This window comes from Prionailurus bengalensis, chromosome A2, assembly GCF_016509475.1.
Source record: "Prionailurus bengalensis isolate Pbe53 chromosome A2, Fcat_Pben_1.1_paternal_pri, whole genome shotgun sequence".
NCBI lineage: Eukaryota > Metazoa > Chordata > Mammalia > Carnivora > Felidae > Prionailurus > Prionailurus bengalensis.
Genome location: NC_057348.1, coordinates 3,534,944 through 3,555,289, shown reverse-complemented (window position 1 = coordinate 3,555,289; position 20,346 = coordinate 3,534,944). Strand labels below are relative to the sequence as shown.

Here is a 20,346-nt window from a genome sequence, read left to right as displayed (position 1 = left end):
GGTGGGGTGGGAATCTGACTCCAGTGCTCACAGGCGCCCTCTGGTGGCTTCTCTGGGGAGGACAGACTGGGAGGTGGGTGCCAGCGAGACCAGAGCGGTGGCAACAGACCCTGGCCAGGCCGGCCACCGTGGGGGCTGGACGCACGTTGGGGGCAGAGGAGGGACAAGCGGGCACGTTCAGAGCACGAACCCCTATTGATCCCTGAGAAATTGTGAGACTCGGAACAAATCACAGCCCTTTTCTGGGCCTCATTTTCCCCATCCGTCCGTGGTCCCGGTGACTTCGGGTCTGGAGCTCCAACACTTCCCACGTCCCTGTGTCACGGCAGCACATTTAAAGGACAATCACTTTGAAACCCCTGGGCTGAGGGTTTTACATGCCCCATGAACTTGTTTCACCCTCCCAGTAGCCCAGGGGCTGGAGACTATCCCCGCCCCAATTTACAGATGAGGAAACTGAAGCCCAGAGAGGCGAAGTCATTTACCCAAGGTCACACAGCACGCAAAGTAGCTTTTGGGGGCGGAAGAAGGAGCCAGGTGTCCCTCTGCTGGATTCTAGCCCCTACGGAGGTTGTGCACACTGTGCATTCATGGCCTCCATATATATATATATTTTTTTTTTAATCTGTGAAATAGTCTTGTTCTACTTGTTAATTCCTGGTTTCTCCGCCACACCCTGCATACCCTGAGAGCACCGGGGTGGATCTGTCTGGGTCCCTGTAGCGTTTTCAGAACCCAACCCAGGAAGTGGAGCAGAGTCATTGCTCAGTGAGTCCTTTGACCAACAACGCGGGCAGCCGTGTCTGTGCGGGGTGCGGCTCCCTACCCGCATGGGGTTCACCGGGCACTGAGTGGGCAGGATGTGGATTCATCCATCTGCTCATCCAACCCACATTTACTGAGCTCCTCCTGGGCGCAGGCCCTCTGGGCACAGTGGTGACTCAGTGGTCACCATGCCCCCAAGGTGACGCAGGACGACCCCGTTCTGCTCTCCCAGGCTCGTGGTCCGCTGCCACAGACGGAGACGTTACGGGGCGATGAGGCCTGCGAGGGAGAGGTGTAGGGGGCTCCGGAGGCCCAAAGGGGACCGTCGACCAACCTGGGGGGATTGAGAGAAGCTTCTGGAAGGAGGAAGGAAGCTGAGACCTGAGGCGCGAGTTGGAATGAGCCATGGGTTGGGGAGAGAGTTCGTAGAGGCGGGCACAGCATGGACAAAGGTACTGGGGCGACCAAAGACCGCGGCTAGGACTACGGCCAGGCGCCGCCATGGCCAAGGTTCCCCAGAGCGGGGCGGGGGCGCTCAGCCACACGGCCTGCTGTCCTGGTGCCCCCTGCTGGCCGCCACCGTCCCAAGGCCAGTGTGCCCCCCAGTGGCCCCAGGTCTGGGGTGTTTCCTGGGAAACCCCTGTCCCCACTAGAACAAACAGCCTCAAGGAAAAATAGAGGGGAATTTTTTGAAAATTTCCCCTTCTCTAAAAACTGTGAGATATGAGGGCGCCTGGGTGGCTCCATCGGTTAAGCGTCCGACTTTGGCTCAGGTCATGATCTCACGGTGTGTGAGTTCAAGCCCCGCATCGGACTCTGTGCTGACCGCTCAGAGCCTGGAGCCTGCTTCGGATTCTGTGTCTCCCTCTCTCTGTCCCTCCTCTGCTCGTGCTCGGTCTCTCAGAAAAAAAAAAAAAAAAAAAAAAGAAGAAGAAGAAACGTTAAAAAATGTTTTTAAATAAAAACTGGGAAACATGAACCAATAACAGATGATTTATTTTCGGAGGTTCTTAGCTGTGTCCCTGCTTGGAACGGTGTCTTTCCGAGATGGTTAGATCTTGTACAAATTTCTCCCGCTCCCTGGGCCCAGAGAGGGCAATGCATAGCCCAGTGTCACACAGCGCATGCGTGGCTGCCCCTGGGCCTGGGCAGAACTTGAGGGGCTTTGAGTTTGAATCTTGCACATCCCCTGCGTCTCCAGCGCATTTTGGGTGTCCCACCAGGGGGCGCCTGTGAGCACCTCCTGTGACACAGCCCTTCAGGGCTCCCACCTCTTTGGGGGGGGGGGGGAGCCGAAGTCCTCCCCGCGGGCCCCCAAGGCTCTGCACGACCTGCTGTCCCCTCCTCCGTCTTTCCCCCTAGCCTAGTCTGTGCGAGCCACATGGGCCTCGACCCGCCAGGTGTGGTCCTGCCCCAGGACCTTCACGTGGGCTGTTCCCGCTGCTTGAAATGCCCTTCCTTCAAATGTCTACATAGCTCCTCGCTCACCTCCTCCAGATATTTGCTCAAATGCCATCCTCTCAGGGCAAGCTTCTCTGAGCCTCCCATTTAAAGTAATTTACAACCACATCCACCAGATCCCCCCATCCTCCCCCACACTGCTCTATCGTTCCCTAATGCTCGGCGTTTTTAGACTAATAATAGTAATAATGTCACTTATTCATTGAACACCTGGTTTATCATCTGCCTTCCCCACGAGGATGGGAATTTTATCTGGTGAGTTCCCTGCTGGACCCCAGTAGCTGGCACACAGCAGAGGCTCAATACATGAATTTGAACGAATGTGCCAACCTTTCTCTCTTTCGACCAATCTCTTCCATGTTCCCCACGGGGCTCACAGCTCTGTGGGGAAGACAGACGCGCCACTAGGTGGTTGCAGCCGGGGTGGTCCTGGGTGTGAAGGGGGACGCAGAGGCCACTGTGGGGGCCTTGGGGTTGGGGGCGGTCATGGGAGGCTTCCTGGAGGAGGCATTCCAAGAAGGAAAGGCTACTGCAGGCGGAGGGTGCAGTCCGTGCAAAGACTCCGAAGGATGGGGAGGAGCCAGTGTGGTCGACCCGAGTACAGAACCTGTGTCCTGTATGTGGCGCCCCCTTCCCTCCAGAACAGGATCCTGCGTTTGGGGGGGGGGGGGGGAGGGTGAAATCCAGAAAGCGCTGCAGTGAGCGTTCTGCGCCACCAGGGGTCGCCGTGGGACAGTGATTCCGGGTTCTCCCCTGCCTGGAACCGAAGAGCATTCCTCCTGAAGAGAGGCCCCAGAGACCCCAGAGAGTGCCAAGTTCAGGTCATGCCGCCACGCCCCTTTCCTCGCTTATCGCCTCCGTAAATAACAATAGCAGCTGTATAAACATCCTCATTAACTGGGCCTTTGGAAATTGTTCAGTCTAAGGCTGTTGGGGACCAGAGCCCAGAGAGGGCAGACACCTGCTTTAAGTCACCCAGCAACGAGGCCGGCCCACCCCAGCCTGACCCGCACAGTGCCCCCTCCCACCCCCAGTGCCTCTGGTCGCGGACCTTTTATTTTTAACTTGGTCAGTGGCTCTGGCCTTTTTATAGCCCTGGGAGGTGCCCAGGGTTTCCAATTTCCAAGGGAAGTTAAAAAAAAAAAAAAATGTACTCTTCCCAAGAAAAGGAGCTTCCTGACCTCTGGGCGTGGGGGGTGGGGGGCTGGCCCCATCTCCTGTCTTCCCTGACGCTCCCCCGGGGGGGCCCCTCAGACCTCTTATCGGGCTCTCTGCCTGTCCCCGCCCTGCGAACCCCACGCCCCTCCTCTGCGGGGACCTGGGCACTGGAGGTTGGCAGGCCGGCCTGGCGCCACATGCCCGCCCCATCCCTTGCGGGTCGCTGTGTCGGAGCCCCTTTGTCACGTGGGATCTGACGTGCTCTGGCATCAGCCCGCCCATCCCCCTTGCTCACCTGTCTCCTGTCCGCAGGTTCTTTGCTGGCCATCTGCCCCCTTCCTGAAGGTCTTTTCTATTTCTCGAGTCATTTAGTATTTTTCCTCAAACAGGCTTTAAGATTACCCCCCACCTCCCTTTTTTATTTCTGGAATTGGATCGCGGTGATGGTTGCACAACCTTGTGACTATAGTGAAAGCCACTGAACTGTCCGTACGCTTCGGAATGGTGAATTTCATCTCAGTAACAAATTGTAACAAACTCGTCTTTATTTTAAAACTCGGGGTCATTTTCGGTACGAACATCTGTAAACTCACATGTCGTGGGGGGGGGGGAGGGGAGGCTCGCTATGCTTCGTCCCCTAAGACACGTTCAAGAAAAGATTTGAAAGCTTTCCCAATTCATCTGTGCCTCAGATGTATAAATGAGCGTGCAGACAGCAGGCGCCCTGTAACCACACAGCTTTGTGCTCTTATTATGCGCCGGGATGTTGTCACAGACAAACCCGTTTACTCCTTCCTGCGATGCTGGCAGGCAGCGGCTCCTGCCAACCCCATCTTACAGATGAGGAAACTGAGACTTGGGGAGGGGCTGGTGATGTTGCCGAGGTCACGTGGCCGCGGTCGGAAACCAGAACCACCCCCACCACACACGTTTCGTTCAATTTTATTTAACTTGTTTCTGAATATTTTTTATTTAAAAGAATTTTTTTTTTACAGTTATTGATTTTTGAGAGACAGAGTGAGAGCACAAGTGGGGGAGGGGCAGAGAGAGAAGGAGACACAGAATCCGAAGCAGGATCCAGGCTCCGAGCTGTCAGAGCCGGACGCGGGGGCCCGAACTCACCAACCGCGAGATCGTGACCGGAGTCGGGAGTCGGTCACCCAACCGACGGAGCCACCCAGGCGCCCCGAAGTATTTTTTTTCTAAGTTTCTTAATTAAGTTTTTCTTTTAATCCCAGCACAGTTAGTACAGTGTTCTGTTAGTTTCAGGGACACAGTACAGTGACTGAACACTTCTATGCTCGGTGCTCAGCAGAAGCATCACTTTTATTTAATTTTTAAAAGAACCAGGGGCACCTGGGTAGCTCAGTGGGTTAAGCACCTGACTTGGGCTCAGGCCTCCATCTCAGGCTTCGGGGGGTTCGAGGCCCGTTGCAGGGCTTTGCTCTGACAGCACGGAGCCTGCTTGGGATGCTCGCTCTCCCTCTCTCTGCCCCTCCCCCCCCCCCCCACTTCTCTCTCTCAAAGTAAACTTAAAAAAATAAATAAATAAAAGGACCAGCTTTGGGGTTCACTGGTTTTTCTCTGTTGTGCATCAAAAACTTTTTTAGAAGTTTTCTTCAGGTCAGTAATCTCGACACCCAACGTGGGGCTCGACCTCGCGGCCCCGGGACCCAGACTCGCAGGCCCCCGGCTCCGGGAGCCCTCATTTGTGCATTTCTGTCTCACTGATTTCCACATGCTTTGGGTTGACTTTCCAGCTTCCTACGGTGGGGCCCTGGGCCAGGGGCTGGCGTGCCCCTCCAGCGAAGGGCACAGTAGGTCCCTCGACCTTGGGGGCCTGACGCCTCTGTGGCAAGCGCTCCGTCGCACCACCCGCAGTATGAAAGCCCCACGGGCACCGTGCGCCCTCTATGCCAGCACCCCCCTCCCCCAGCCTGTTCCTGCAGCTGCAGCCAGGGGCCTCCAGGCTTCCATCGGGCGGCATCTCCTCTTGGCTTGAAACCGCAGTGGCTGCCCAGCGCCCTGGCTACGGGCCGCCAACCACCTGCCTGTGCTCCCCCCGGGCCCCCCAGCAGCTTCCTCCCTCACCCCATCGGGCCACATGGGCCTCCCTGTGAATTCCTTTATTCGTTCAACAAACTACGGGGTGTCAGCCCCTCTTCTAGGCACTGGGGACACAACAGGGGACGAGCTGGTGTGGTTGACGTTCTAGGGGACACAGGAACAAATAAGGAAGCAAATAGGGGTCATCTCAGGGGTTAAGTTATATGTGAGGGCAGGGAAGGAAACGCACAGCGGGAGGTGGATGGCTGAGAGGCTAACAATCTGGGAGGGCTGCGTGGAGGAGGGGACATCCATCCGATCAAAATTACTGCCTGAGGAGCTTTTGATCGAGGGCATTAAGGCACAGGGCAGGGGGAGGCTGCACTGGAGCTCAAATGTCCCACTCAACACCGAGGTTGAGTCTCTTCCACAGCCCACGGAGGGCAAAGGTGCCGGGGTCCCTCCCCAGGAGTGCCAGTGTTGCCCACATTTGGGCTGGGTCTTGCCTAACACACGGGGCGACACCAAACCTAACTCGGGACTCCACACCCCCTTCTCCAGGGACACGCAGTTAGCACCCTGCTGTGCCAGCAGTCCCAGGGAGGGTCACCTCCCCTTTCCAGGCTGTGATGTGATTCCGACCCGTGCTATCTTTAACCCGAGGCTGGGACGCTCCGCTCCCCTCCCTGTAAACACTGCTCGGATGACACCCCTGGAATCCTGGGGGGTGGGGGGGCGACGAGTGTGGCCCAAGTGTCTGGGGAGGAGCTGTAGTCCCAGAGGCAAGAGACACCCCTGCGTGAACTCACCTGCTCCCTTGACACGTGGGCGTCGAGGCCACGGCAGTGACCCCACACAGCCACGGGGCTCCGGAAGGTCTGATAGGCGAGCACCGAGCACCGAGCACCCAGCAATGAGCAGAACTGAGGTGCTAAATTCGGCTTCATGGAGGCAGGCAGTGGCTCCCACTGGTGGGGGCGCCGCATGCTTTCTCGACCTTGGGCTTCAGCCTCAATCCTGAGCTCCCAGACAGGGGCCTGGATAGCTGCCCTCACCCCCTGCCAGTGACTTAACACTTCCCGCCGGCTGAGCGGCTTCAGGCAGCCTGCTCTCTCTCCCACTTTACACAACCCACCTTCGCTCGGCCTACTGGGGACGTGGGCTCCCCCTATAACCCTCACGAGCCGACAGGGGAAGCAGCGATGGGCTCACCTCACCCCTAGGCCCCCCGAGACCGGCCGGAGCCAGGGGAGCTGGGACCCCGGCCTGCACTCCCCCCGCCTCCCACCTGGGGACCCCCTCCCCCCAGCCCCCGGAACCGGAACCAGATCGTCTGCAACCGTTTGGAGTTGCAGGGGGATCACCTCTCACCTGACACCCGAGCGAGCGGGGCGGGCCGTTTTTAAGATGGCCTCCGTGGCCTGGGGGCGAAAGTCGCACTTCTCAGGTCTGAGCTCGGAAAGAAAGTGTTTGGCCCCGATGGGCTTTCGGCTTTCCTCTTGGGCGAGTCTTCTCACGCCCCAGTGGCCGGTTTCCCCCACTTGCAAAACGGCAACAAGAACACCTACTTCCGGAGGCCTGGGTGGCTCAGTCGGTTGAGCTTCCGGCTTCCGCTCAGGTCACGATCTCGCGGTCCATGGGTTCAAGTCCCGTGTCAGGCTCTGTGCTGTCGGCGCAGAGCCTGGAGCTGCTTAGGATTCTGTGTCTCCCTCTCTCTGCCCCTCCCCTGCTCAGGCTCTGTCTCGCTCTCTCAAAAATAAATGTAAAAAAGACACACACAAAAAAACACACCTACTTTACAGGGCTGCTGTGAGCAGCGATTCAGGTGGCCCATGGAAGCACGTGGAATGGTGCCTGGCATCCAGCAAGGGCCCAATAAATGCTTGGGCCGGTGTTGTGTCCCGAGACTACTCTGGAGCACCTGCTGATTCAACACCCACTCCTCCCGGGCCACCATGTGTTCCCATGACAGCAGGGCGGGTGCTGTTAGTGGTCGGACCCCCGTGAAACCAGGAGCCGGAGAAGCAGCCTGGCCTTCCCCACTGTCGTGCGAGGGGACGACGCGGAATAATCAGCCTCGATCCGGCCGGTGCAATCCTGACCCGAGGGGGCCTGCACCGTGCCTGGCGCACAGGGGGGCAGCGGCACCTACGCGGCGCGCCAGACCCGGGAGCAGTGCTCTCACTGTGCTACCGTACGGAGAACTGCAACTACACGAGGGAACCGGCAGGAGAAAGAAGAGGGACCAGATTTTCCTCCCCGACCGGAACCACAGAGCTACCGAGGTCGGCCTCTTGGGCGCTCCCCCCCGCTGCCCCAGCCCTCCCTCGCCTTCCGGGAGGGCCAAGCCACCTCTTTGGAGCCTTCCCTACCGCAAAGCTGGGGTTTGGGAGAAGCCAGCGGTTTCCTTCCTTCTCCACGGGCAGAAACACGCCACTTCCCAGGGAAACCCCACACAAGGTCCCAGGACACGGGCAGAAACTGCCCCAGTGGGATGGTGGCCCGGGGGCTGGGCTCTGCGAGCCCCCACACCACGACCTCTGCGCTGGGCGGCACCCTCTCCCCGCCTTCTCCCGGCCCACCCCGGGAGGGAGCCGTCCATCCCCCCACCACCCCCGTCCCCCCACGGCTGCCTTTTAAATGACTCGGGCACCGGCGCGGAGACGCACGATTTAAACTGCCTCATTGCTTTATTCCGTGCTTGGAAGGGACAGGGGCACTTTCCCGCCTCGACGGAAGGTAAAACCCGGCCTTGCCAATAAATAACGTCCTAACTAACACGGCAAATGCAAACGGGGCCCAGGGGCCCGCTGTGGCTTCTCGAGGCCTCCGCGCAGCTGCAAGAGGAGGCGGGGGGGGGGAGGGGGGGGGAGGGAAGAGACACCCTTTCCAGGCGGGGCCCCGCCTCCTGGGCCCAGGAGGCCGGCCGCTTCGTCCTCTGCCACCTGCCACGGCTCACCGCCACCGGCCCGCCGCTGCCGGGGGCCTGGGCGGCACGGCGGCGCTTGGCGCATGCGCGCCCTGAGTGGTGGGAAACCGAGATTTCTGATCGCCTCACTGGCAACTTGTGGACATTCGCCGCCTCCTCCAGCTCAGTTAACAGCGAGTGGGGACCTGGCTCAGGAACACCTGCGTTCAGGCTTCCAAGCAGCTGAAAAAAAAAAAAAAAAAAAAAAAAAAAAAGCCTAGAGCCGCGGGGCTGCGCACAGTCACACTGCGCGTGCGCGCGGGGCCCGGGAGGCTGAGGCGACCGCACTTCCTGGGACTCAGACACTGAGACCCTGATCCACTCCGACCGTGCGGGTCCTTGCCGGGTCGGGGAGTGACGGCCCCGCCAGCTCCTTCGGCGCCTGGCCCGATCCGTGCTTGGAAGACGCCCCTCTTTGTGATTTGAGTGGAAAGTTGGGGGAGGCCCAAGCAGAAGGCAAACAGGGAAGTTCTAGAAAATGGACAGTCGCCTCGCTTTAGGGACCGCCACCAAATCCTCCACACCACCGAGCTCACCCCTGGCAGACAGCCTCGCCACCTCGGCCACGGCAAAAGCCTCCCTGTGTGACATCAGCTCATGCCGTGTGACCAAAAATTCTCAGGAAAAGAAAAAATACGGCAGCACAACTTCTGGCCTCCCGCGCCACGCCTGTAACCTGCCCGCTCACTAAGAAACGCAACACCACACCAACGCAAGCCATGCGAGGGGCAGGCCGCCCGGGCAGGGAGCCCTGCCCACGGCCCGTGGTGACGGCAGGGGGCAGGGAGCAGGGCGCAAGCGTGCTGGAGAACTGAGAGTCGGCCCGCTTCTCCGAACTGCCACCTGGGAGCGCCCCCCTCCCCCGTCCTCACACCGCACTGGGCCGCAGGGGGGCGAAAAAGCAGGAACCCGACCCTCAGCTTCATCCCGGTTCTCGGAAAAGAAGGCAAAAGCTTCGATCCCTCTGCCTCGAGGCAAGAAGGCGAAACTCCTCCGACACCCGGGCAGATGGGACGTGTGGACGCGCGTGCAACTTCCCCCGATCAAAGACAGGCTCCCGGGCTCCCGGAGAGGGCCAGTTCCTCGAGCGCCTGATGCGGAAGGCTTCGAGCACCAACGACTTGCTGATTCCTTTCCCCTCTCCGCGGAGCGGAGGGGACAGGGGCTCTGGAGACTGGAGAGCCCTTCTGTTTCCCGCTGCCTAAGGGCTCGGGGGGAGGGGGGAGGCGGGGAGACGAGCGTGGGCCCCACTCTTCCCGGCTTCTCGGCTCTCAGGACCCCGTCAGTGCAGCTCGATGAAAGCCTCCAGCTCCTCGGGGATGAAGCCCTTGTAGGGGATCTTGTTTTTGTCCAGGGCGCGGGCCGCAAGGCACTGCAGGGTCACATAGTTGAAGGGCTGAATGGTGCTCTTGGCCAGCAGCTTTTCATCCAGCAGCTCGTAGGCGGTCTTCTTGAAGGCATTGGTGGCATCCATGTGGGCGCCCGCTTCGATCAGGGCGTTCATGATCCCGGGGCAGTTGTTCTGGGCCGCTATGTGCAGCGGGGTGTTGTTGTCAAAGTCGCGGCTGTCTGGGTCCGCCCCGCAGTCAAGCAGCACCTTGACCACCTGGGGAGAGGGGAACCGGCCCACCGGGTAGCGGCCGACGTTTGTGGTGTCCTTGTCCACAGCCATGTGCAGAGGGGTGAAGCCGTTCTTGCCCCGGGGGGCGCACTTCAGCAGCCGGTACACGGTCTGGTGCTTCAGGTGCTCCTGGTCCGGCGTGCACTCCACCTTCTCCAGCAGATACAGCAGGTGGAGGATGATGGCCAAGGCCTTGGTGAACTGGGCCGAGTCCCCGGGCTCCTTGGGCAGCTGCAGGGCCCGCTCCACCTCCCGCACTCCTTTGCAGAGCACGCCCATGAGGTCCGCAAAGCCGATCTGCGCGCCCGGGCTGCCCTTGGCCGCCCGGTCCTGGAGCACGTAGGAGAAGAGTTCGGCGAAGGAGAGGAAGCTGCTGGCGGTCATGGGGCTCAGGGGCTCCAGGTTGTTTTGCTGCATGTCCAGGGCGTACTTCCACAAGCGGATGCAGCGCTCGAAATTGCCCGAGTCGGCGTACACCGCCCCCCGGTAGCGGATGTAGTAGGACGTGTCCGGGTGGGCCGGCCCCAGGATGCGCTCCCGGACCAACAGGGCCTGCGTGCGCATCTCATCCGGGTCGGTTATGAGCGCTTCCAGCTCCTCGGTGGTGGTCACCTCCCTGGAATAGTCATAGGCCAGGACCAGCTGCGGGGGCTCCGGTTTGGGCAGATACGCGCCGCCCTGGTGACGCAGCTCCATGGCCCGTCTCCAGTGTTTCAGGGCCCCGAGCAGGTCCCGCTTCTTATCCACGTAGGTGGCTCCCAGCAACTCGAGGGCTTCCACGGCGGCCTCCCGGCTCGTGGGGCAGCAGCTCTCGTACGCGTCGCCGAGCGCGTCCTCCGGGGAGGCGCTGCGGCCGCGGGGCCCCGCGGGCGGCACACACCCCGGGCCGGCGGAGGGGCCCCCCTCCCCAGCAGGCTGCTCCTGGATGAGGTACTCCACGATGTTGGTGTGGCCCGTGACGCTGGCCGCCAGCAGCGGGGTCATGCCGTAGCCGTCGCGCTCCATGCGGGCGTGGCAGCCGAGCAGCAGCTGCAGGATCTCCAGGCTGCCGGACTCGGCGCAGTCGTGCAGGGCCGTGTTGCCCTTGGCGCTGCGCCGGTTCACTTGGGCGCCCTGCTCCAGCAGGTAGCGGGCGATCTCGCGGTGGCCCTTGTAACAGGAGATCATGAGGCACGTGTGGCCGTGCCGGTTGGCCACCTCCAGGTCGGCCTGGTGCTCGCCCACCAGGTAGCGCACCACCTCCAGGTGCCCGTCGAAGCAGGCGGCGCGCAGCGGCGTCGAGTTGGTGCGCGTCGTGCGGTTCACCGACGCCCCGCGGCGCAGCAGGCTGCGCACCACGTCCAGGTGGCCGGCGGCCGAGGCGGCCCACAGCGGCGGCGCGCCCTCGATGGTCTCGCCGTCGAAGTGCACCGAGCCGCCCGCCTCCACGCTCGCGCCGCACCGGTCCACCAGGTACTCGACCACGTCCAGGTGGCCGTAGCGGGCGGCGATGAGCAGCGGCGTCCCCCCGCCGGCCACCTCACCCGTCAGCTCGTCCAGCTCCTCCCGGCTCCGGCCGCTGAGCAGCTTCTGAAGCAGCTGCAGCTTGCCGTCGCGGGCGGCGTTGTACACGGCGGTGCGGAGGTCCATGGCGCGGGCTTCCGCCAGGCCATGGGCCGGCCGCCGGGGGACGCGGAGGGCGCGGGCTAACGCCCGGAGGGGCGGGCGGCAACCTTCACCGTCTCCCCCGCCGCCATCTTAGGGGCTTCTCCGGCGGAACAAAATGGCTGCCGCGTCCTGGCGCGCCGCGGACCCAGGGGGGCGCGCAGGGAAATGTAGTCCTGGGAGCCGGCCTCCCCCTCAAGACAGACGAGGGACGTAGAGGGTCAAGACTACCGCTCCTAGAAGGACGCGGGCCAGCCGAGGGGACCTGGGAGCGCGGTGCATGGTGGGGATTGTGGTTCCGAGCGCAGAGGGTTGAGGCGGAACCTGGCCGGGCGTGGACTACAATTCCCGTCGCGCAACGCTATCACCATGACTTCTGGGAACCCGGGCAAGTTTGACTACGTACTTCCTGTGGCTCTCTCCGCGCGGCGGCCCACAGGAAACGCGGGCGCGGGCCGAGAGACTACATTGCCCGAGAGGCATCGCGAGCGACTCGGAGCCAATCGGGAGCGAGAACGAGGGCTACGCCGGCCAAACGGCCCGGTGTGATCTGGATGTGGCGTGGCGGAGCCGCTGGCCGGCAGGGGGCGCTCGGGAGAGGCGGGAAGGCTGGCGGCGCCTAGGACGGTAAGGGACGCGGGAGGTGGGGGGTGGGGTACGCGTGTGGCCCTAAGGGCGGGTGTCCCGCGCTCAGCTCGCTTCTCAGTCATTCGTGTGCACGCATACATTTATTTACTCCCTCATTAATACACGATTGAACACTTAACGCTGCTTCCTCCAACACTCGACACCCCGAATACAAAATCTACACTTGACCTAGACCGCCGAAGCCCTTGGTCGTCGGACCTAGGTCTTAAATATCCTTCTGAGTAATACCTCTGGGGTTGGGGGCTTCGAGAATTTCGGCCACTCGCCCAAGGACACGGGGCAAGTAAATGGCAGGGTCGGGATTTGAACCCGGGGAAAGGAAGCTACGTCATTGGCAGGACCCCGTGCGAAATGAAAATGTGGCCTCCCTGGGCTCAAACTGATTAAGAATTTCCCTCCCGGTGGTGACAGCAGAGCCTCAAACCAAACGTGGGGTCCTTCCGAGCCTGGGGGCCCGGGTGACTGCACACATAGGTCCACACTTGCGAAGCGTGAACCGCACCCCCGAAGCCAGACCCTGACCCCCAACACGCTCCCGCCTGCCCTTTGCTGCCGCCTGCCCCCAGGGTTATTGAGAACGTAGGAAAGATGAAGGATGCGGGCGGACTCGGGAGTGTTCCAGAAACGCAGAGGGTTCTCTCACACCTCCTAACTTGTACAGGTACTGTTCCCTCTTCTTTTTTTTTTTTTTTTTTTAAATTTTTTTTAACGTTTATTTATTTTTGAGACAGAGAGAGAGGCAGAGCATGAACGGGGGAGGGTCAGAGAGAGAGGGAGACACAGAATCGGAAGCAGGCTCCAGGTTCTGGGCCATCATCAGCCCAGAGCCCGACGCGGGGCTCGAACTCACGGACCGTGAGATCGTGACCTGAGCTGAGGTCGGACGCTTAACCGACTGAGCCACCCAGGCGCCCCTATTCCCTCTTCTTGCAACACTGTTCCACACCTTCACTTGGCCACCTCTTGGACCCTCTTCAGGGGAGACTCCCGAGTCCTCCTGTGTGAGCCCTTGACCCGGTGGCGCTCCCTGGATGCCCTCCCTGGCACCACTGACGTTCTCCGGGAATCTTCGGGAAAGACTCTGAGTCAGCTCGGGCTGCTATAACAAATGCCACAGACGGGGTGGCCGTGTTAGTCAGGGCTCCCAGAGGAAGAGAACCCAAGGCTACACACGGAATTGGCTCACGGAATTACGGAGGCCAGGAAGTCCTCTGATGGGCCATCTGCCACCTGCAGACACAGGAAAGCCAGTGCTGCGATTCAGTCCGAGCCCGAAGGCCCGAGGATCAGGAGAGAGCTCCGATTCCCAAGACCAGGAGACATGGGCATCCCGGCTCCGGCAGGGAGAGCAAATTCTCCGTCCCTCCACCTTTTTTTTTTTTTTTTAAGTTTATTTATTTTGAGAGAGAAAGAGAGAGCAAGCACACGTGAGCAGGGGAGAGGGAGAGAGGGAAGAGAGAGTCCCAAGCAGGTTCTGTGCTGTCAGCATGGAACCCGATACAGGGCTCGAACCCACGAACCGCGATATCATGACCTGAGCCCAAGCCAAGAGAGAGTCAGACGCTTAACCGACCGAGCCCCCCCCCAAGGCACCCATCCACCTTTTTGGTCTATCCAGACCCTCAACGGATTAGATGAGGCCCACCCTCATCAGTGAGGCCATCTTCCTTACTCCATCTACTGATACAAATGCTAGTCTCTTCCAGAGACACCTTCACAGACACTCGAAGAGCAGTGAGTGTATTTATTACCTGCTCTCTCGGCATCTCGTAGCCCCGGCAGGTTGGCACATAAAATAAGCCATCGCGGTGGCTACAAGGACAAAACATTTATTTCCCGCAGTTTGGGAGGCTAGCAGTTGGGAGACCAGGGTGCCAGGGCGGCTGGGTTCCGGGAGGGCCCTTTTCCTGGTTTGGAGGTGCCGCCTTCTCGCTGGGTGCCCACGTGGAGGAGGGACGGTTCCGGTCTCTTCGTCCCCTGACAAGGGCGCTAATCCCACCGCGGAGGCCCCACCCTCGTGACGTCAGCTGACTCCGATCGTCCGCAAAAAGGCGCCACCGCCCAGAGCCATCCCCCCCCAGGGATGGGGCCTCGCCGTGGGGATTCGGGGGACACGGATGTTCGGTGCATGGCACGCTCCAAAACGGCTTCCTGAGATTTGGGGCCTGTTAGTGGAATTTCTGCATTGCCGCGCTAAAGGAAGGGGAAAAACGAGAGGCCCGAGGAAGGAGAGGTGAGGACAGAACCCCTCACAGAGGCTGGGTGGGGTTTGTTTCGAACGCGGGGACCAGAGACAAAGGCAGTTACGAAGGCCCCCGGGCTCACGAGTGGTGGGATGGGGGTTCGAACCCAGGCCCGGTGGCTCCAGACAGGGCCTGGACCTTTAGTCACAGCAACGTAGGGTGCAGCAAATTGTGATATCGTTTGTGTCCTCGGCCGTACGTAGTTTCTACAGTCTTTCCTGTTGCACAAATGTTATACATTCTCTACAGGGTAAAAACTAAAAGTCAGGAAAGCCGAAAACTCCGTACCATATCCCCTCGCCAGAGACAAAACTGCGAGTGACCTACAGACATTCCTTTAAAAAAAGGGGGGGGGGTGGGGTCGCTGCGTGGCTCAGTTGGTTAAGCGTCCCACTATTGGTATTGGCTCAGGTCATGATCTCGTGGCTCGTGAGATCGAGCCCCGCATCGGGCTCTGCGCTGACATGGTGGTGCCTGCTCGGGATTCTCTCTCTCTCTCTGCCCCTCCCCTGCTCATGTTCTCTCTAAATAAATAAATACACCTGAAAAAAAAAGAAAAAGAAAAAACTTAAAAAAAGATTTGAAATAATTTTCACACCCAACGTAGGGTTCGAACCCACAACCCTGAGATCAAGAGTTACACACGCTCCCAAGCTCTCCCGGCTGAGCCAGCCGGGTGCCCTGACCTACAAACGGGTCTCTTGTATATCGTGTTCTGTGCACATGTCTGAATTTCTTTCATCCTTGAGTGCCGTCAGGTGTTGAGAACAACACCTTTTTTTTTTTTTTTTTTGTCCTTAAAGTGGGCTTCATGCCCAGCACAGAGTCCAACATGGGGCTTGAACTCAGGACCCTGAGATCAAGACCTGAGCTGAGGTCCAGAGTTGGACGCTTAACCGACTGAGCCACCCAGGCGTCCCTTCCTTCAATGTAATAACGCTCTCCAGGGGGAAAAAGAGAAAGAAAAACAAACACCCCTCCCCCCCCAAAAAACACCCCCCACCATGCCACACATACTCATGGCTTTAAGTTAGATATAGTTCAGCATTTCTTTGTTTCCTGCGTCGATAAAACATGGAAAAGTGGTCATTTGAGGGACCAAGAAATTACAGGTGTTCCATTACCTCCTCTTGTGCCCTTAGCATTACAGCTTGAATATTTTACCATTCATTCAACAGGTACATTTTCCATGCACAGTCTCCCGCTGGTGGGTATGTATTGGGTGCCCACTAGGTGCCAGGTACCTCTCCGGACATCAGGGGTATGAAAGTGAACAGGACGGACAAAACTCTGCCTCTGGAAGAGCTGACACTCCGATGACAGATGTTCCCAGCAGTATTTGTGGGATAGCGTAATCCCCTGCTATTAACCCCCCCACTAGCTACATATTTGTGGCCAAACATTTCTGCGTTTTCTTTAATTATTATTTTTTTGATTGGGGTAAAATATACATAACATAAAATTAGCCTTTTGACCGTCTCCAAGTGCACAGCTCAGAGGCGTCAGGCACGCTCATGCTGTCGTGCAGCCGCCCCCGCCCCCCGTCTCCAGAACTTTCCATCTCCCCAAACCGAGACTCTGTCCCCATGAAGCACGGACTCCCCACCCCTGGCTCCCACCATCTGCTCTCTGTCTCTGTGGACGGGACTCCTCTGGGGACCCCCCTGTGCCTGGGGTCACGCAGGGATGTGTCCTTCTGTGTCTGGCTTCTGTCCCTGCCCACAGTGGCCTCTGGGGCCATCCATGTGGTGGCAGGTGGCAGGAGGTCCTAACCCACTTCCTGTCTATGGATTTGCCTGTTCTGGACATTTTGCATAAATGGAATCACACACCGTGTGGCCTTTTGTGTTTGGTTGTCTCGCCCACGCTGCAGATCCTATCTTCTGGAAGCCACTATAATTCTGGATTTTCTGACCCACAGTGGGGGTGCATCATCCTAACTGGTCCACTCTTAGGGGAGAGCCAGGGACCAGGGGAGGAAGGGCTGAAGTTTGCATGAGATTAGGGGTAACAGATAAGTCAAGACAGCAGAGGAATTGGGGGGAGGGAGGGGGGGGGATCCATAAGTGGCTTGAACTGACCCTGGATGCATCTACCCTCCAGAAGGAAGACCGAGAACAGGATGTAGGCGTGGCCGTGGAGAGATTTCAGGAACCAGGTCTCTTGCCCTAGGGCAGAGTAGGGACACGCCCACAGGACTTTTGAGACTTTTGATTTCCATGGTGTGTGAGGACCTCAGTCTTCTCTCCTGGCTGAGCGGGAGGGACCCTGCCCCCCCGGGGTACTGCCTTCCAAGAGTTGATTGTCAAATTTTCAGCATTTTTGACAACTAGATGTTAAACCCGGCCAGTATTGAAATTAAATTCTAGGTGCCTAAAAGTTAACAAATCACGAAAAACAACAACAACAACAACAAAAACCAAAGGTGATGAATACAGAACACGCAGCACTTCCTCATTACTCTCCTACTTGCTGCTTTTAGCCGGGCCCTCGGGGTGATTCATGCCTACCGCGTGGGCAGGGTGGAAATCCTCCCCGACCCTGACCGTGACCCCGTGACCCTACCCATTTCTTCCCAATTTCCTGCTCTGCGACTCCACTCCCCCAAGCGGGAAACCATCCTGGTGGGAGTTCCTTCACCGCAGAAACGGACTCATGATTAAAATGAGCCACCCCGCGGGGGCGCCTGGGTGGCTCAGTCGGTTAAGCGCCCAACCTCGGCTCAGGTCCTGTCCTCACAGTCCGTGAGTTCGAGCCCCGCGTCCGGCTCTGTGCCGACAGCTCAAAGGAGCCTGCTTCGGATTCTGTGTCCCCCTCTCTCTTTGCCCCTCCCTCCCCTGCTCGCGCTCCGTCGTCCCTCTGTCGGCCACCCCTCCCCCCAAGGCCCCCTGACTCTGCTCCGTCACATGTCACCTTGCATCCAAATCTACTCTAAGCCATTATTCTCGGTCTGCGCTCGCAACGCGGGCTGGGACGAGCCGCGATGTTTGCCTGTGGGTGCTCAGGGCTGTGTGTTTGCTCAACAGGGCCCGGCATACAGCAGGCGCTCCATATGTGATGTCGAGTGGACAAAGGAATGATTCGTTCCAGGCAGCACAGCACCACCCTGCCCGAGAATGGTGGCCGAGATCGACCCCGGTGCCGGCGCCGTCCACCTCCTTCTCTTTGGCTCCGAGTTTTTCCCGCCGCCCTCAGGCTTCGGGGAGGCAGCGCGGGAAGGCAGGGTGGGGGTGGGACTGTGGCCCGGGGCCAGGCGACCGCCCCCTCCCCACCCCTCCGCCTCCGGGGAGCCCGCTGTCCCGCTTCCGGTCCGTCCCCGCGCGGGACAAACGTCGGGCCGCACCCGGGGGGGTCGGCCAGGGCCGCCGGGCGGGGCTTCCTAGCGCCCCACGTGGTGGCCACCTGCGCGGCCGCGCTCGGGACGCCCCAGGTTGGCCAAGAGGCCAGGCGGCCGCTAGGGGGCGCCAAACCTCGGCTGGGGGCTGGGGGCCGGGGGCCGGGGGCCGGGGGGAGGGGGGTGAGAATTGATGGAAGTAACTACCCGGCCTTGCCCGTTACTGGGTTACCGGCTGCACGCCTCCCACCCAGACGCTGAAATCCTAACCCGCCAAAGGCGACGGTTTTAGGAGGTGGGGCCTCCGGGAGGCGGTTAGGTCAGAGGGCGGAGCCCCCCTCGAGAGAGAGAGAGAGAGAGAGAGAGAGAGAGAGAGAGAGAGACCCCGAGAGCGAGAGCCAGCGCCCTGTCCCCTTCCTCCGCGTCAGGACGCGGCGAGCAGAGGGCCCGTCCCCCAAGCAAGGGGGCACCCGGGGCCATCGGCGCCCCCAGCCTCCTCGCCCGGAGGAAACAGGAATCTGCCGTTTGGAGGCCCCCAGCTCGTGGCATTTCGCTGCCGCGGCCGGGACAGGCCGAGGCGGGCTGCTACAGCGAAGTGTCCCCGACGGGGCGGCTTAAACAGAGCCGGATCCTCCCACACTTCGGAGTCTGGATGTCACAGGTCACCACGTCAGCAGATGCGGCGCCTGGGTGGTGGTGACCCCGCGGTTTGCGGGATCGGGCCCCGCGTCTGGATCTGCGCTGGCAGCGCGGAGCCTGCTTGGGACCCTCTCTCGCCCTCTCTCTGCTCCTCCCCCACTCACGCTCTGACTCTCCCAAAACAAATAAATAAAGTTAAAAAAAAAATGCCAGCAGGACTCCTGGGTCCTGTCTCCCTCCCCCTCCTTCCTCCCCTCCTCCCCTTCTTCCTCCTCCCCCTCCTCCCCTTCTTCCTCCTCCCCCTCCCCCCCTCCTTCTTTGCTGATTTAATAGCTGTTTGTGGCACTTTTATAACACGGCCCCCACATTCTCTGACCCTTCTCCCGTTCTCTGACTATGTCCCCTCCCCTTGAATGTGTGTGGTCACATGTCTGCTTGACCTGTAAAGTGGAAGTCGTTCTGGGATTTCTGAGGCTAGGGCATAGAAGGGCACAAGACCCCCCCCCCCCCCGCCCCAGTTCTCTTGAGCTGTCCATCACCATGAAGGAAGTCAACAACCCAGAGATCATGGTACTGGGCAGGCCACTAGCTGACCCCCCCCGTCCACCATCCCAGAAGGGCTCAGCCTTCTGGCCGTCTGCTCCCAGCTGTCCCCTGCAGAGTAAAGGCCTCTTGGACCTTCCAGCCCAGCCATCCGAGAGCTGCCACCACCCACGTAGTAACAGAAGCCCCCCTCCCCCCCCCCAGACACGCCCAACTTCCTCACCTACAGAATCAGTGACATCTGAGACAAGATGATTGTTTCAAGCCTGTGTGCTCTGGAGTGGTCGGGGAGGCAGCAGTGATACCAGGACTCTAATTTGCATGTCTATGATTACTAACCAAGTCACAGAGTCGCCCAAGAGGTCGTTTACTGTGTCTGTCTCCTCCCCGGGGAGCTGCCTGCCTGCCCGCTGGGGGAACCCCGCCACGGTTCAGTTCCCAAGAAACGGGCTTGACGTGTCCTTGCGGGGAGTAGACAGATCTGTGCCCAGTGCAGTCTTTTGCTCCATTCACCCCTCCAGCCACAGTTCTTGACGTTCTGGGTACCTACAGTGAGCGGGGTCATGTGCTAGAGGCTGGGGGTACAGCACCGAGAGGCCCAGCACCATTCTCAAGGGCCCGGAATCTGGCCGAGGGCGATAACTCAAGTCCGGCTGTGTGGTTAGGGACGCAGGGGCCCGGGGGATGGACAGACAGCCCCTGGCTGGGGAGGGAAGGAGAAAGTAGGGGGCTGTTTGTTTCGCAGACACGCATTTTCCGGGATAGCTGTTACAAAAAGTGGAGTCCCACATCGTTCTAGTTGTGTTTTGGCTTAACAAACTCCCCCAAGCTCCGTGACTTCTGTGGACTGCCTTGCGTCGCCCCAAAACCCGTATGTAGAAGGCCTAAGCCCCAGCGCGACCCCATCTGGAGATCATCTGTAGGCGGTATCCCGCAACCCTGGGGGTCACACTCTGGTGTCACCCGGGCCCCCGTTCTATCGGCTGGAAGGCACTCACTAAGTCTGGTCCTCTTCAGAGGGAGGGAACCAGACGTCCCCCTCTCCAGGGAAGGAGATTCAATGTGAGAGGGATGTCCTAAAATTTGTGGATGTTTTTAAGCCACACGCTGGAGCAGAGACCAAGAGCCTGGACCACAGGGCAGGCACGACCCAGTCGGTGCCTCCTTGAGTCGCCCCACGCCTACAACTCAGCATTGTAGCGGAGATCTCCAACGCAGGGGTCCTCCACTGGAGACCGCGGTGCACCATTCTACGTACAGCTTCTGCAAGCAGGGA

General features: G+C 59.8%; 1 protein-coding gene and 1 long non-coding RNA gene across 2 annotated transcripts; both read right to left on the bottom strand.

Annotated features, from left to right (window-relative positions):
• Positions 1–2,424: 2,424 nt before the first annotated feature.
• LOC122486739 lies at positions 2,425–4,371 on the bottom strand. Its single transcript, XR_006298216.1, has 2 exons — positions 3,408–4,371; positions 2,425–3,005 (listed from the first exon to the last, which is right to left on the bottom strand). It is a non-coding gene; the product is annotated as an uncharacterized LOC122486739 (long non-coding RNA).
• Positions 4,372–8,096: 3,725 nt separating this feature from the next.
• On the bottom strand, positions 8,097–11,785 carry FEM1A (fem-1 homolog A). The gene has a single exon (XM_043586254.1). The coding sequence runs from the start codon at positions 11,646–11,648 to the stop codon at positions 9,681–9,683; it is 1,968 nt and encodes a 655-aa protein (XP_043442189.1). The 5' UTR covers positions 11,649–11,785; the 3' UTR covers positions 8,097–9,680.
• Positions 11,786–20,346: the final 8,561 nt, after the last annotated feature.